The 15,538-nt window shown below is 39.8% G+C and overlaps 1 protein-coding gene across 2 annotated transcripts in view; it reads right to left on the bottom strand.

Moving 5' to 3' along the window:
* Positions 1–378: 378 nt before the first annotated feature.
* PRKCZ (protein kinase C zeta) overlaps positions 379–15,538 on the bottom strand; it is a 95,956-nt gene continuing 80,796 nt past the window's right edge. For both annotated transcript variants that reach the window (XM_035116948.3, XM_035116949.3), the window contains exons 12-19: positions 11,791–11,877; positions 10,731–10,866; positions 9,588–9,675; positions 8,558–8,677; positions 7,103–7,182; positions 4,462–4,551; positions 3,733–3,848; positions 379–3,089 (exon numbers count right to left, since the gene is read on the bottom strand). In XM_035116948.3, the coding sequence (XP_034972839.1) occupies positions 3,002–3,089; positions 3,733–3,848; positions 4,462–4,551; positions 7,103–7,182; positions 8,558–8,677; positions 9,588–9,675; positions 10,731–10,866; positions 11,791–11,877 (805 nt within the window). In that variant the 3' untranslated portion in view covers positions 379–3,001. The remainder of the gene's footprint in view (positions 3,090–3,732; positions 3,849–4,461; positions 4,552–7,102; positions 7,183–8,557; positions 8,678–9,587; positions 9,676–10,730; positions 10,867–11,790; positions 11,878–15,538) is intronic.

The following is a 15,538-nucleotide window of genomic DNA, read 5'->3' as shown; positions in this document are numbered from 1 at the left end:
ATTCAGATTGCTCACTAATGCTTTTATACGATGTACTTCATTAAGATAATCAGTCAATTTACTGTATAGCTTCACAAATACCTTAGCAAATTCAGCACAAGTTCACCAAGACCTGGTACCTGATACAAACTGAACCTGTTATTACCTTTACAACAAGAATAAGGCTGATCTTATCAGTATCAGGCCAGTAAAAAGTATTTTAACATTAAGTAACAGAGCCTAAGATATAAGTTCTGTTTTTGTCATGGCTTCCTTCAAAACAATAAATTCAGTATAGCATACAAAGGTATAAAATGCTGAAGTCCTTTTGGCACATGGAACATGTGGGAAAGCAAATTATATTGGAAATGCCTGCTTAGTGAAACAATTAGTCTAAACTTTTTCATTAAAGTCTTTAATAGATGTGCAAGAATATAAATGATCTTAGCTGTTTATGGGTTAGTATACCATCTTTTGCACAAATAAAACTGGCCAAAGATCTCAACTAGTTAATTATACAAAACTACAAGAACATATTTACTGTTTTACAATCATTAAATTAGCTAGAGTGTTTTCATTTACATTTCATTTACATACTAAGACAATTATATCATTACCAGATCCATTTGCAATATATTAGGATTTTTTTAAACCACACATTTAATTACATCCTTCATTTGTTCTTTAGTTTATAAAACAAGTACTTTATATAAAAAATTTCCCCTTCATCATGAACAGAACATTAGTCATACACTTGCACACAAGCAACTGACTTGTAACCAGCAACTTATTTGGCAACACAGCAACATTGTAAATTGCCTTCAATTGTAAATAAATCAAGGATTTGTTTTTGTCTTGAGCAAGTGTGTGTACTCGCCGTACTCTAATGTTCTGATATCACAGAAGTTCAGGGCAAAGAACCCTTCATGTTTTGCCTAGCCCCAGAACCAGACAGCATCCGTAGGTCACATCACCATGCAAAACCAGCTGCTCAGTTGTAAATCCAAGATACAGAGACACAAAACATTCAGGGAACACTGAGAATCCAAGATACAGACACAGACCAGTCAGGGTTCACCGAGGAGAAGAAGAAGAAGAAAAATGGCATTCAAATCTTTTTCATGATTCAATTAAAAAGAAATCAAGAAAGACTCTCTCTTATCTAGGTGACTTGGTTATCTAAACCCCAAGCATTTGAGGAAAGTACATCTAACCGAATTACTTAGTGCTGGTTAGAACATATGTTGCTTAATACAAAAAAGATAGTTCAGAGAGCAACTTTCAACAACTCTGGATGGGACTAATAAAGTTGAATTATCACAGATGTGCGTTAATTCAGTGGTCAAGGTAAGGGGCATACAAAATATAGTCTTAACTGATGGTTTTTGAAAGATTTTTCAATACCATGATTTGGCAGTCTTATCCTAGCACCTCATGGACTTGAATGCAACTGAGATGTCATGTTCAGCACCTAATGTAATGCTGTCCCCTGAGAAACCTATACAATAAAAGTAATGTGAAAACGGTTGCAAGGCGTCTTGCATTTTATACCGAATTGGGTGAGATATCATGGCACACAGGGTTTCTCTCCTTCCTGAAGAATTTTCTTCCCCAGAACTGCAAGCTACTCAATGGAGTTACAACGAAAATCTACTAAAAAAAAAGAAATACGGTGTCTTGTTATCTCTCATAGAGACCAATAATTCTGAATGGTTTTAGACAGCAACGTGCCCTTGTTTGTCCTCAAACGAATGGATACGTTTTTATTCCCAAAGCTGACAGACAATTAACCTGATGCAACATCCTCCATTTTCAAAAGAGGAAATATGGACATATTTTATATTATAATCATACAATATTTATACATCTGTTCATTTTCTCCATCACTATATTACTGCTTTGAGTGTTGTGTTTACCAAACATCCTCCTGTAGAGCTTAGTCAGTGACAAGATGCTGAACATTTCAAAGCAGATAGTTTTAAGTAGGAGGTGTGCTTTATCAGAAAAAAATGCAATATGTTGATGGATATCCTATAATTTATTTCTTTAAAACTTTAAGGCTATGATCTATTACACTTCCATTGTTCCTTTTGAATATTGCATTGATAAAAATATTATTCAAAAATCTAGTATACAACACAAGACATTGTAGGCACTGCTCAAGTATTTTCAGAAATCCACCATGTGCAAATTTAAATTTTCTAATGAGATTTTGGTAAATTTTGTTTTCTCCCACATTAAACATAATCTAGATATTTCAATTGATAAATTCTAATTTGGAATTGTTATTGCTGAGATCCAAGTCCCGTCTAAAAGTTCTATGAAGATATAAGTTAATGTTAGATAGCAGCTGTTAGTTATTATGTTCCATGTGTAAAATACTACTTTTTTCTTTAACCAGAACTTACCAGGGTTTATCAAGTGTACCAAATATGGAATATTTTTATGCAGTTTATCCATTTAGGCACTTAATACTGTACCCAAACTTGTTTTAATTGCTAATAAAACACAACTCCTTTTATTTCATATTATATATATATATATGTAATACATATATATATATATGTATATAAAACAGACATTTAAGATAGGTACCACTTGTGAAAAAAGGCATCTAAAGTAAGCTTCAACACCACTAACAATTTTATTCTTCAGGATGTTACACTGTTCTAGTAGCTCATTTGGATGAAAATGTCCATCAGAAGCGTGCAGCTTTGAAAGTGGCTTGGAATCTCTCTTCCAAGGATGCAAACAACTATTGATCCTTGATGAAGCAGGCACGAAATGCAGATTTCTTTGTGAAGCCAGCTCTGTCAGTGCCCCAAACTTCTTTTTTTCCAAAAAAAATAGAGGAAGACACCTACCAAAATCATGTTTTTTTGATTTTTCAGCAGCAATTATCATCATTGGTCTCCACTCAAAACCTTACAGTTTACCCCAGCCTTGCATGCATATACTGTTGTTAAGGATTAAATGTCAAAGTTCATTCACATTATTTGTCCTCTGTGTCGATGCCATTCTCTCATACTGTTTCCTCAGTTTGCAGCAACAATGGATTAATATATTCAAATCCTTCGAACTCCGACTGGTCTATTCTTTTTATTACATCTCTGAAAATGGAACAGACAAATACACATACACAATTATCTCTTGTTTGCAACCATTTTGGTGTTTTGTAAGACACACAATTCTACCTCTGAATGGTCATCAGTGCAGCCATACAGATGGGATCTGCACTTGTGCAGAGATACTACAGAAGTCTCTAGAACTTCTGTAGCAGGGGGAACTGGTGCTTATCCTTCCTAGAAAAGGACACACCATAAAACTGTATAGTTGGAAAGGCCCCCGAGGGTCATCTAATCCAACCCCCTCCAATGCATAAAGCAATAGGATAAACACCACCCCACTCAGTTTCTTTAACCTAGGGGTGGCTCATCCTTTGCCCTCCAGATACAGTACTGTTGGACTAAAACTCCCACCATCCCCGACTATTGGCCATACTGTCATTCAGCTGAGTCAGTCAGTTCAATTTACTGTGTTTAGCGAGCAGCCATGACTACACACACAAAAATATTAATAACAAGGATACGGCTAATAATAGTGGTTTACATTTCCACTCTCTACCACTTATATTTTGATGAGGAGCATAACCAGGTTTAGTAGCTATTCAGTCCACACAAAATCAGATCTGATAAAATCTAAATGCATAATATACATTTCTTATAAAGCATGCTTAACAACATTAGAACATACTCATCATCTGGAGTTAGCTGCACAGGTTCGCTGGTGAACTGGGTATCAAAGTTATCCAGACCATAATCGTCTGTGATCTGAGGCTGAAATGGAGGGGTTGCCTGCTTCTTTTCCAGCTGAAATGGGGGGTAAAGAGACACAACCTTAAGAACCCTTTGGGTTTGTTCTTTTTCATAATGCACATCTCTGGTCCTCTTCATCGTGGGGAAGCTAGGAAAACAGGCCAGGTTTGCTGCAGGCCTATATAGAAACTATGTCCTGGGAAAAACACCTGCTGGATATGGTGAAGCCTGTTTCCTCTGTTCTAAATTGGTTCCCATTACAAGCCATCTCTCACCCAAATGCTGCTTCTGCTGTATTTGCAGTGTACCTGATGAAGTGGACTCAAGCCAATGAAAGCTTATACCATAATAAATTTGTGCTACCCACCTGGAATTAATTTTTGCTAAGATATTCCAACAGCTAGCATTACGTTTGGTATCCTAGAGCCTAGAGTCCATCTGTTGATATCAAGTTAAGTTTAACTATTCCAGTAGCTGTCAGAACATTATAAACAGCTCCTTCTAAAGTTTGCAATACATTTTTGTCTGCACCCTGCCTTGTGTCTTGTAGATTTTTGTTTGTTCTTGTGGATTTTTGACAGAGTGCTTGCTAAGTGTGATAGTGGCTTGCATCAATACTTTAAACTAAGAACCACCACAACGGGTTACATATGAAATTGAACTTTACCAGATCCCAGTCTATGCTGCGAAAGAATGTGTGAGACTTGATATCAGAAAATCCAGTTTGTGGTTGGCAGCCAAGCCTCTCTTTGGGATCCTAGAGGCAAGAACAAAATTAATTTTGTCCATGTTATAAACAACAGCTAAGTACAAGAAGCACAAAAATGTAGGGCCAAACTACAACTGATGTGAAATATAATTAGTATTAAAAAAATCACAACTAGCAACCACTAGAGCAGGTGAAGAAAACATTTGGCCCTCCAGATGTTGCTGAACTACAACTCCTATTATCTCTGGCCATTGGTCATGCCTGCAGGGGCTGATGGGAGTTGTAGTTCATTAACATCTGGAGGGCCACAGGTTCCCTACATCTGCACTAGAGGGCCCACTCAGCATTGGGGCCATAGTGAGAGGAGTTTATTCCCCCAACACAGACAGGCTGCAGTTCTTATGAAATCCACCCTTCCAAAGCTGTTATTTGTATTGGGAGAGAAGCTCTTATAGGCACCATTTAAGATTAAGATATTTTTGATCTTATTTTATCACCTATTTTCAAAGAAAACTGCCAGAATTACCTAGAAAAGCAGGCTTTGGGTCACACCCCATATCCAACTGCTTACTGAATTGCATACTTACTGATAAGGGCTTATAAGACCTGCTCAGTAATTTTAGACATTATATTTTACAACTCTCGTTTTATTTAGGATTCTACTTTGTGAAATTTGGAGAAAATCATATCCATTCACACAATGTCCATAATTGTGACACTAAAAACAGCTTCCTGTTAAAGAACAACAGCATTTAAAATGTTCAAAACAATTATAATTATGAAAGGGAAAGACACACTGGTCACTTACCATGAATGAACCTTCTAGGTTGGCGTAGGGATACAGCTATGTGATGGGTTGCGTTCTATGATTTGTTTAAGGCAAGGGCATGTGACTAGCTGAACTGTTGGATGGAGATAGATCAACTTCCAGTTATGTCCATAGCCAAGCTACAAAAGGTCAGACTCTGAGAGAGAGCGCAGGCTGAACAGTAAAACCCCCAAATTACAATGGAGAACATGACTGGCCACCAGTGGGAGGGAAGCTTCAAGTCTTTTCGAGTGTAAAAAACAGACAAAACTAAAGAGTTAAAAGAGTGATGTAAGAAGAGAAGAGACAGCCATCTGAATAAAAATCTGGGCATCAGAAGTCATTTGCCTGACTTGGACTGGCTGATGTTGCTGGTCTTGAAGCAAGAAAATGGCTTGTGCCTTGAGAACTGGATTCTGGTCCAGATCAGTTTGTTGGATCTGTAATCCCTGGAGCGATAGGAAAGTCTTTGAGGATGAGAGGAGGAAAAAGGCTTTTAAAATTAACAAAAGGTCTATTAGTTCTTCCTATGCAAAAAAAAAAAAAAGGTTTGCCTTGAAGTGGAAACAAAGGCCAGCTTATTCTTCTAGTCTTCGCACTGGCAGAAAAAGAATGGCCAATGAACAGCACCATGTCAAGAGTGGCATCAGTAATAAATCTGTGAGATTCAGACAACTTTGATAAAGCTCTGTGGCTCCGTTCATTCATGGATAGCTGTACTCAGAAGGTAGTGCTAGGATAATTCTGTTTGTTGCCTTGGCCATTGGCCTCCAAGGTCCCTCAGGGTTCTGTTCTGTTCCCCATGCTATTTAATATTTACATGAAGACACTTGCCCAGAGTGTTGGGGTTTGGTGTCACCAGGTCTCTGCGGTGGCCAGGAGTGCATTTGCACAGTTAAAGCTAGTGCACCAGCTGCGCCCTTTCCTTGAGGTGTCTGATTTGGCCACAGTCTGATTTGGACGCGGATGGCGCGGTGGGTTAAACCACTGAGCCTAGGGCTTGCCGATCAGAAGGTTGGCGGTTTGAATCCCTGCAACGGGGTGAGCTCCCATTGCTCGATCCCAGCTTCTGCTAACCTAGCAGTTCGAAAGCACGTCAAAGTGCAAGTAGATAAATAGGTACCGCTACAGCGGGAAGGTAAACAGCGTTTCTGTGTGCTGCTCTGGTTCGCCAGAAGCGGCTTTGTCATGCTGGTCACATGACCTGGAAGCTGTACGCCGGCTCCGTCGGCAAATAACGCAAGATGAGTGCCGCAACCCCAGAGTCGGTCACGACTGGGCCTAATGGTCAGGGGTCCCTTTACCTTTTTACATGCCATTTGTATTACTGTAACACACTCTACATGGGGCTGCCTTTCAAAAGTGGCTCAGAAACTCCCAGTGAGAAAGAAGAAAAGGCCAGTACAAGGAATGCTGCTGCTTCTTTTTATGGAGCTGAACAAACAGGGGAAAGGGGTTGAAGAAAAGGAAGCAGTGAAATACAGGAAAAGATGGAAGATGAAGTTCACAGTAACCTGAGGAGAAAGCTGAAAGGGAGGGAGAGGATGACAACATCTGCTTCAGGCAAAGGCAAGGGCTGAACTGAAGGAGAAGACTAAGGAAAAGAGAGAACTCCAACAGTTCAACTTGCCTTAAGCAAATTATTGAACACAACTCATCACGTGGATATATTCCATGCCAACCAGAGAAGAATGGCTGTTCCGGGGCTAATAGAGGAAGCAGAGAAATCAGTCAAATAAGTGGTTTTGAGCAAACAAGAACAGAACAAAAGATCAGGTGTGCAGAATTTACCTTATTTAAAAATCCTTTCAGGACATGGGATGCCTTCACAGAAAGGAATCTTGGAATTCGGATTGGTTTTTCAAGGATAACTGTTAAAAGGATATTTTTAAATTAAAAAAAGAGAGACGTACCATAATTCTTGCTAAACAGTCCAGGAATGAGCAGATTATTCAGCACTGAGAGGAAAGCTTGCCTCTAACAGGAAAGCAGAAATTGGAGTGGAGCAAATAGAAGATTACAGTAAGTGGGCATGGTTTTGAAAGTTTGTGATTCTGTTTTGTGAAATTTAGAGACAAAGTATATTTGTTAACAAAGACAAAGTATATTTGTTGGCCCAGGGTGCAGCAGCTGTGAAAAAGGTGAATTCCATGTCAAGGATCATTAGGGATTGAAAATAAAACTGCCAGTTTCATAATGCTGTTATACAAAACATGGTACAACTACACCTGTGTACAGTTCTAGTTGGCACACCTCAGAAATGATATTGTAAAGATTGAAAAGGTTCAGGAAAGGACAACTAAAACAATTAAGAGGCTGAAACAACTTCCCCATGAAGGTATGTTGCAACATTTGGAGCTTTCTGGTTTTCTAAAAAAAAAGTAAGCGTGGGCATGATCAAGGTGTATAACTTCATGCATGGTATGAAAAAAGCGGATTAAAATAAGCTCTTCTCCATCTTCTCTACATGTACCAGAGGATTATGGATGAGACAGAATATTGTTTCACCTCTTGTAGGGCTTTCTAGAAGGCAAGAAATGGCACAAGTCCTTTGCCTCATCAACCTTTCAGTTTGTGGAGGTGTGGGGATTTGGGGATTTGTGGAGGTGTGGGATGGGGATTTGCAAGTAGTCATTACCATTTCACAAGTTCTCTGTATGACAGAAGCCTGGATTGTTTAAGTTTCAGCAAAGACTTTGCAAATGTGGCACCATTTATGCGTTCTGCAAATCCAGACAGACAGTTCCCCTCCTTTACCAGAGAACTTGGGGAAGGGGTGTCCTCTATTGGTGAGGGGATTTGGGGAGCACTTTAAGAGAAGATCAAGTTCTAAACAGATGTTCCATAGAAATGGACAACAGTAGATAAACCCCTCTAATTAGTAAGTACGCAGAATTATTAAATTGTCCTGACTGGCAAATCCCACTAGCTCATTCAGGCCACTTATAAAACTGAAAATGCTATTTCATTATATTGTCCCAGAATGCCCAAGAACAGGCTTCCTCAACCTCGGCCCTCCAGATGTTTTGAGACTACAATTCTCATCATCCCTGACCACTGGTCTGCTAGCTATGGATCATGGGAATTGTAGGTCAAAAACATCTGAAGGCCCAAGGTTGAGGAAGCCTCCCAAGAAGCAACCATGGTTCAGGTAGTTGGTGATGTACAAGATCCTGGAGAGCTACTGACTTTCAGCATGTGATATAAATCCTAGAAATACACACATACAAAATTAAACAGCAATACCTTGGAAGAGGTAATCTTCAGTGTTCATATCTGGATTGTCTGTAATAATATCAAAGGGAGATCTTCCTGCCATCATTTCAAACATTAGGACACCAAGTGCCCACCAATCCACACTGAACCCTGTAAAAATATTTGAGATGCATACGTTCAAGCAGCACATACATTCAAGCATCATTTCATATCCTTATTTGTCTTTTGTGTGATTTACAAATCACTGAGCACTTTGTGCCCTCTGTGAATATAAAGCCAAACGAAAACAGCAAGAGAGCTAATATTGCCTTTGTTATTTATACTTACATTCTGCCCTTCACCAAATATATGTGTTGTATCCAAAGTTAGTCCTACTCAGAGCACTGAAATTAATGGATTTCAGTTAGTCATGTACATTACCTTCTATGGGTTTACCCTGAGTATGATTAAAATTGGATACAGCGCTACATTAATATATTGTATTAAAATCATAAAATAAACTCACAAAACTAACAAAGAGCAAAAGTTACAGCAGCGCAGAACAGCAATGCAGCAGCAGGGAAAACATCACTTGGCATGCATTGCTGTTCTGTGCTGCTGTAAATTTTGCTCTTTGTTAGCTTAGTGCTTTTATCACAAAACAGTTGTGTCTTTATCAATAATTGAAAAGTGTACAACGATGGAGCAAAATCATTCCACACCAGAGGGCCACCACAGAGCGAGCCTCTTATGCGCCATCACATCTTGAATCACAGAAGGTGCTGGCAAACTTTTTTTTTTTAAAAAAAAACTCCATTTGAGATTTGCTACCTGGTCTCCAGGTACAGAGTACTGAGTCGGTCTTACAATTCTTCTGCACAATGCACTTTTTAAAAAGAACTCAACGTTTTCCTTCACACAAAAAAGTAAGTAACATACAAATCCTGCTATTACCCTGGCATCTAGTTATTAGGGGAAAGACTTACACGTAAATAAGCAGCACATCAATAGCTTCTTGAAATTAGAACTTTAATGACTTGCAGCAATTAAACCATTATACACATTCTACGTAACAACTCACCATACTCTTCTCCTCGTAGAATCTCTGGTGCAATGTAATTTGGTGTTCCACAGAAAGTGCTTGTAGTGTCACCAGGGCCCAAACCTTCCTGCAGAAATAAAATACAACAGTTTATGTACAAAAGAAACATGACCTTCCGAAATTTCCTTTTAGTCAGGAGCAGGAGATGCCACACTCCCAGGACTCCTCCACAAAACCTGAAATATTCAGCATTTCACACATTATATATTTTACATGGCTGTTTATTTGTACCTATTTTAAAACCTTATATATGGATATTTTATGATTTTTTTTATGATGGCCTATACTTGTAACACCTAATAAAGGTTTGGCAAAGTAAGTAAAAGCATTTCACACATACCACTTAATGCAACTGAAGCTGTTGAATTTATTTATATAGCATTGTTATTTAAGCACTAGCCTGGTAGCAATAGGTGAGTGCACAGAATTCCATGCAGGTGAATGGCAGTTCCATACAGCCATCACAACTAGTAGCCATTGGTAGACATCTCCTCTAATCCCTTTTAAAGTCTTCTAAACTAGAAGTTTGTATTTTCCACTAGCGCATTATGCACTACGTGATGTACTACTATTTTCTATCTATCCATAATCTTCTACTAATCAGTGTCAATAGATGATCCTGAGTTCTAGTATTATGTGTGTGAGAAACTTCTCCATTTTATCTACACCATGCACAGTTCTTGTTTACCTTCAGTTTTTTTGGCTAATTTTTCTTTTGCCTTCCATTCTCATGCTAAGAGATGGGAGAACATCTACACAGTGGCTTCCTGATGCGCTATGGAGGCACCCTAAATAGAGCAAATTGAGGGAAGGTGTGTTGCTTGATAGAGGTACAGCAGGAAATAATAAGGAGTACCTCATGCTTCTAAGGGGCTGTGGGAAAGGCTGGGACTGGCCTATGTATGCACCCTTCCCAGAAGTGGAACTGCACTGCGGCTAGAAGGAAGTACAAAGACACAGGAAAAGTCTTTTACAAAGACCAGTAACGTGCCTGATAGTTACCGGTACTTCAATGGGGGGGAAAGTGTGAGAACATTTCTCAAATTACTCCCAGTATAATCAATTCTGCTTTAAAAAAAACACACTATGAAAAAAGCCCAAAGGCTTGAAGAGTAAACTTACCTTGCACATACCGTAGTCTGTTAACTTGATATGACCCTCTGCATCCAGGAGAACATTGTCTAATTTTAAATCTCTGTATATTATGCCCCTCTCATGTAGGAAGTTGAGAGCAATACAGATTTCAGCAGCATAGAACCTTAAATGAAAGAGTGACTTTTAAGAGCAGTGTTAATAAAATGCATTTTTTTAAAAAATACACTCCCCAGTCTGAATGTGAGTAGCATCTACACTAATCTTGTTTTGATTTAGAAGCTCACATGCTAAGTGTTTAAAGCAGTACCTCACTTTAAATCAAACCCCCAAAAGGATGCCATGCTCTTTTGATAACTCTTGTATCAGTGGTGGCTGTCACCCATTGAGAATTGTTGGGTGGTAGGCAGTGAGCCCGAGCCGCAGGTGAAGCCAGAGCCAGTGACATGTTGGCATCTGTCTGTCTCAGGAGACAATGGAGGAGTACCCCTTTGGGGGTGGAGTCAAACCACTGGAGTTACAGTGCCTGCTGTAGCTACAGAGACCAATACAGGAGAGAGATGTTTTGTTGCAGCTGGGGCAGATGAAGGCGTCTGGTTGTGCTGATAAAGGTGTACCCTGCCCAAACTAATTCTAGTTTTGTCCCCATCCTCCTTCAGCCTGCTGAGCTCTTCCAGGGCAAAAGGCAAGCAGGCTGGGGCTGACTGAGGGCAGAATAAGCTTGGTGGGGCAGTGGCTCATTTGTCCTAATGGATCAGCCTCCACAGCAAAATTGGTTCCATATGTGCTTGTGGCACCAATCTTGCCACATTTAGAAAGAATAAAGGGCAAGATAACAAACAGGAAACAAGAGAGCATAAGAAATCTCACAGAAGTTCAGCAGAAAAGAACTCCAGGTAGTAGGAGCCAAGGGATTGCACCCAGACTCTAGAGTTGGGATATCAACGTTTTGCTTGCTACGTAAAACACTTTAAGGCAACCCATACATTGCTGAAGGCATTAACAACTTCAGTGGAACTAAGCTGATTTAAAAAAGTTGTTGGCACCTGCAAAAAGAGAACAATGCATTTTTAGCTGCCACTTAAAATACCTTGCATGTTCTTCGGGGAGTTTTCTTTGCCGTTGCATATGAAACATGAGGTCGCCCCCATTCACGTACTCTATAACAAGAAACAACCTGAAAGTATAACATGCAAGTTCTGATTATCTGGCTTGAGGAAATTGCCCACACAAGCCAATCAGCATTAAGCAGTCATGTAACATCCTAATTACAGAAGACAATTAGCGGTTCACCAACCCTCTTATTTCACTTTTGTGGAACACACTCCAACAGTATGTTGTTAGTCTATTTAGTGTCTTACTATTGAAAAACATTGTCTCCTGTTTAAGACATATTATGGCATAAAAAGCAACATATATAGGAATACATTCATTTTATTTTGGGCCACATCAAGACTTCAGCTTGCAATGTTGATGGCATATGGAATAGGTGTCCCTTACATTACGGTATTTATGATCAATAAATCTAGACCTGGGGACAGGATACCATTTTTAAGTCCAGAAAGTATGGAAGATAGGAAAACTGAGAAAGGCAGGTAGGATGGTTTGATCTTGATGAGAGAGCATATCCTTCTGGGCTTTCATTATTGTGCCAAGACTTTGGAGTTTAAGAATCTTTCCACTGATTTTGCTATTTTACTTTGGTTGTTTTGAAAGCTTTTATTGGTATTTCTGCATTGTCAGAAATATATATCTGTTAGCCACCTTGATATGCCTTTAGGAGGAAGGGCAGGATATACATTTACAGAAGTAAATAAACAAACGAATGAATGATGGCCTGGCCTCTCCTCTCAGAAGGGTGGGCTGTACTTGTTCTCGTGTAAAATCTCATTGCCATCTTTTGTAATCAGTGTACAAGTAGAAATGGGACAAATCCCAAACCAATCCACTCCAAAATGCTTCATTTTCATGGACACATTCACACACTGCCTTCAGAACGTGACATTCAGACTTTCACATCTGGAGAGGCAGGTGGTCGACTTTCTTTTATTTTAAGTTGGGTATGGTGTCCTCAATTGGGTTTTTTTTGGGGGGGGAGGTGTTATTGAAATTTAAGCCACAGGACATTACAATTATTTTATCCTGCTCAATAAATTTTTAGAGCACTGAAAGTCAGAATTCAGTGCTCAGACAACCAGATCCCCCTCTCAGCCTTGCTGAAGGAAAGCAGAGCAATACATTTGGGACCAGCTTGGCTGCAGGAGTTGTCGAAAGGAGACATATAAGGCACCATCCAACCGTCTTAGGGACTCCAGATTTGTGTAGGCCAAAAAAATAGTGAGATCCATCTGTAATACTGTGAACACGGCCAGCTGTGAATTATATTTTTGTTATGCCCTGTACATCCAATATGAGCACAATCTCTGTCTAGACAGCCACACAGAACTTCCACATATTCTCAAGACAATACCCTATCAAGTACTTCTACAACCATGGCAACCGATGAAAGCTTTTAAAATATTGCTGTAAATATGCTATGCGGTTAAGCAAAATGGCCCTTTACCTTTCAGCTTTAGTATCATTTGATCACTGAAGGTGATTTATTAGGGGTCTACGATAGCTGGGATCTGTATCAAACCTGGGCAGGGAGGGACAGGAACTGAAACAGCTTTGCGGTTTAATTATGGCCAAAGAAATGAGGCTACATTTTGCAGCTAGCTGGCAATAAGCACATCCTTGCAGTTCTCTTTTAACAGCCAGCTTCAAGCAGGTGAGTTCTTGGGTGGCTGATCTTTGAAGACTAGCCTTTTTGGTTGCCTGCCTTCTCTCCTCTGCTCACATTGTTTATTTGTAAACGAAAACGGGCATCACAAAGAACACCATCAATACACTATGATCACAAGGAAACTATTCTACAATGAGACCAGGGCATCAATAGAAGTGCCAGGCATACGAACTGGAAAATCCCCCAGAATGTCCAAGAATATCTCAGATTCCCTAAAGCAGGCATGTCCAAAGTTCGTTTCAGTTTAATCCGGCCCCTGTGGCAGTTTATTTCCTGGGGTAAAATCCTTTAAAAAAACCCTCAACAACTTTGGTCAGCCCTTTCAGCCGTTCACTTCATCAAATCTGGCCCTCTTTGAAAAAAAGTTTGGACACCACTGCAAAGTCTCCTGGAATGAGTCTCAACCCCTGAACCTGACAATAAGTTTTGTGTGACTATTAAAAGCTGAAGTTATAAAAAACCTGAAGTAGTATTTCAGTTTATGCAGACAAGAAAAAATCCATTAGTACTTTGACAGCAGCTAAGAGTTTATTAAGTGTGTTCCCAAAAGAACCCAAAACTGTTTTTCAAGCTGTGCTACACATAAAGATGCCATCCAATTAAAGGATAGAAAGCACTATTAATGAATAAAAACTCACACAAATGCCAAGGCGCGTTCTAGATGAGGATTAATTAAGAAGGGCCTTTTAATCATCCAAATTTATATCCTGTTCATATCCTGTTCAAAAGCATGTTAAATATGCACACTGCATCTTAAAATCTTCATTTGGGGTCAACAGAGGAATCATGTAGCTAGTTTCTACCACACCATTTCCATCTGATCTTCTGTTACTTCTTACCTTTCTAAGGGCATATCTACACCTTATGTTTAAAGCACATCCAACACACATTTAAAGCAAATGAATTCTCCCCCGCATAATACTAGGAACTGCAGTTTTGTTAAGGGTGTCGGGACTTGTAGCTCTGTGAGGGGGAAAGAAGAGTTCCCAGGATACTTTGTGGAGAGCCATGTTCTTTAAATGTGCATTGGATATGCTTCTTCTTTTTTGGAAGATTATTATTATTAAACATTTTCTTGTTTTACAGAGATATGTGAAATGCCTCTCATTTTAAATGTATGGTGTGGATCTGCCCTAAGACCACAAATGATCTTGAAGGCTAGAACTCAGTGTGCTTTCAGGAGAGCAGTTTTGCTGGCATGCACTGAGCATGACTGACTCTTTGAACTCCCAGCTTTTAGTGCCTGTCTCTGCATCCCCCCATCTATCGCTCCCTGCCCAGTAAATTCTTCTGTGACTGATGCATGCCTGCTCTATCTTCTTTTGGATTCACTCCGATGACAACCCTTGCGCTCTCTCCCTCCCTCTCTTTGGACAGATCACAATGAGGATTGGTAGATGACAGTATCCTGCACTATCTTCAGACAGATATATTATTGCACGCACTCTCAGTCATACGCAAACACACTTTCCAGCCTCCACTACTACTTGCACACACCATTTCCCTTCAAATGTAAAAGCATCATTAAACCAAAGTAGCATTGTTCATTTTTGAATGAGGAATTTGCATTTTATTTCTCACTAGCTGACCTGGCCACGCGTTGCTGTGGGGATTTTATTGGGGGGGGGGAGAATTGATGTCATTTGTGTTTTGAATGAAGATGGTTGCATAACTTGTTTTTGGTTAGTGTTTTGATGTAATATGTTTTTCCGGATGTATGATCTTTGTCCTTGGATTTGTTGTTTTAATTATTTTTGTTTTCTTATGATTGTTTGCTGTGCTTCTCTCAGGGTCCTTGTTTCCCAGGAAAGGGGGAGGATGTGTCCATTCCCCCCTGGACTATGTGGCCCCCCCTTGTGTCTCATCCCTGTGATTACTCCCACCCTGTAGCGACCCATGAGGTATACCATCCCCCCTTCCCCCACCCTGTGGCTCCCCCCACCCTAAGTCAGCCCATGACCTATTCGGGCCCCTCCTCCCCCCACCCCCACCCAGGGCTCCACTCGGGATAGTATTTAAAGTAGAGTAGAGGCCTAGTTTGTAGGCTGTAGAG

Source organism: Zootoca vivipara, chromosome 6 (genome assembly GCF_965207765.1).
Source record: "Zootoca vivipara chromosome 6, rZooViv2.hap1.1, whole genome shotgun sequence".
In the NCBI taxonomy this organism is placed as follows: domain Eukaryota; kingdom Metazoa; phylum Chordata; class Lepidosauria; order Squamata; family Lacertidae; genus Zootoca; species Zootoca vivipara.
This window is presented reverse-complemented; position numbering and strand designations above follow the sequence as displayed.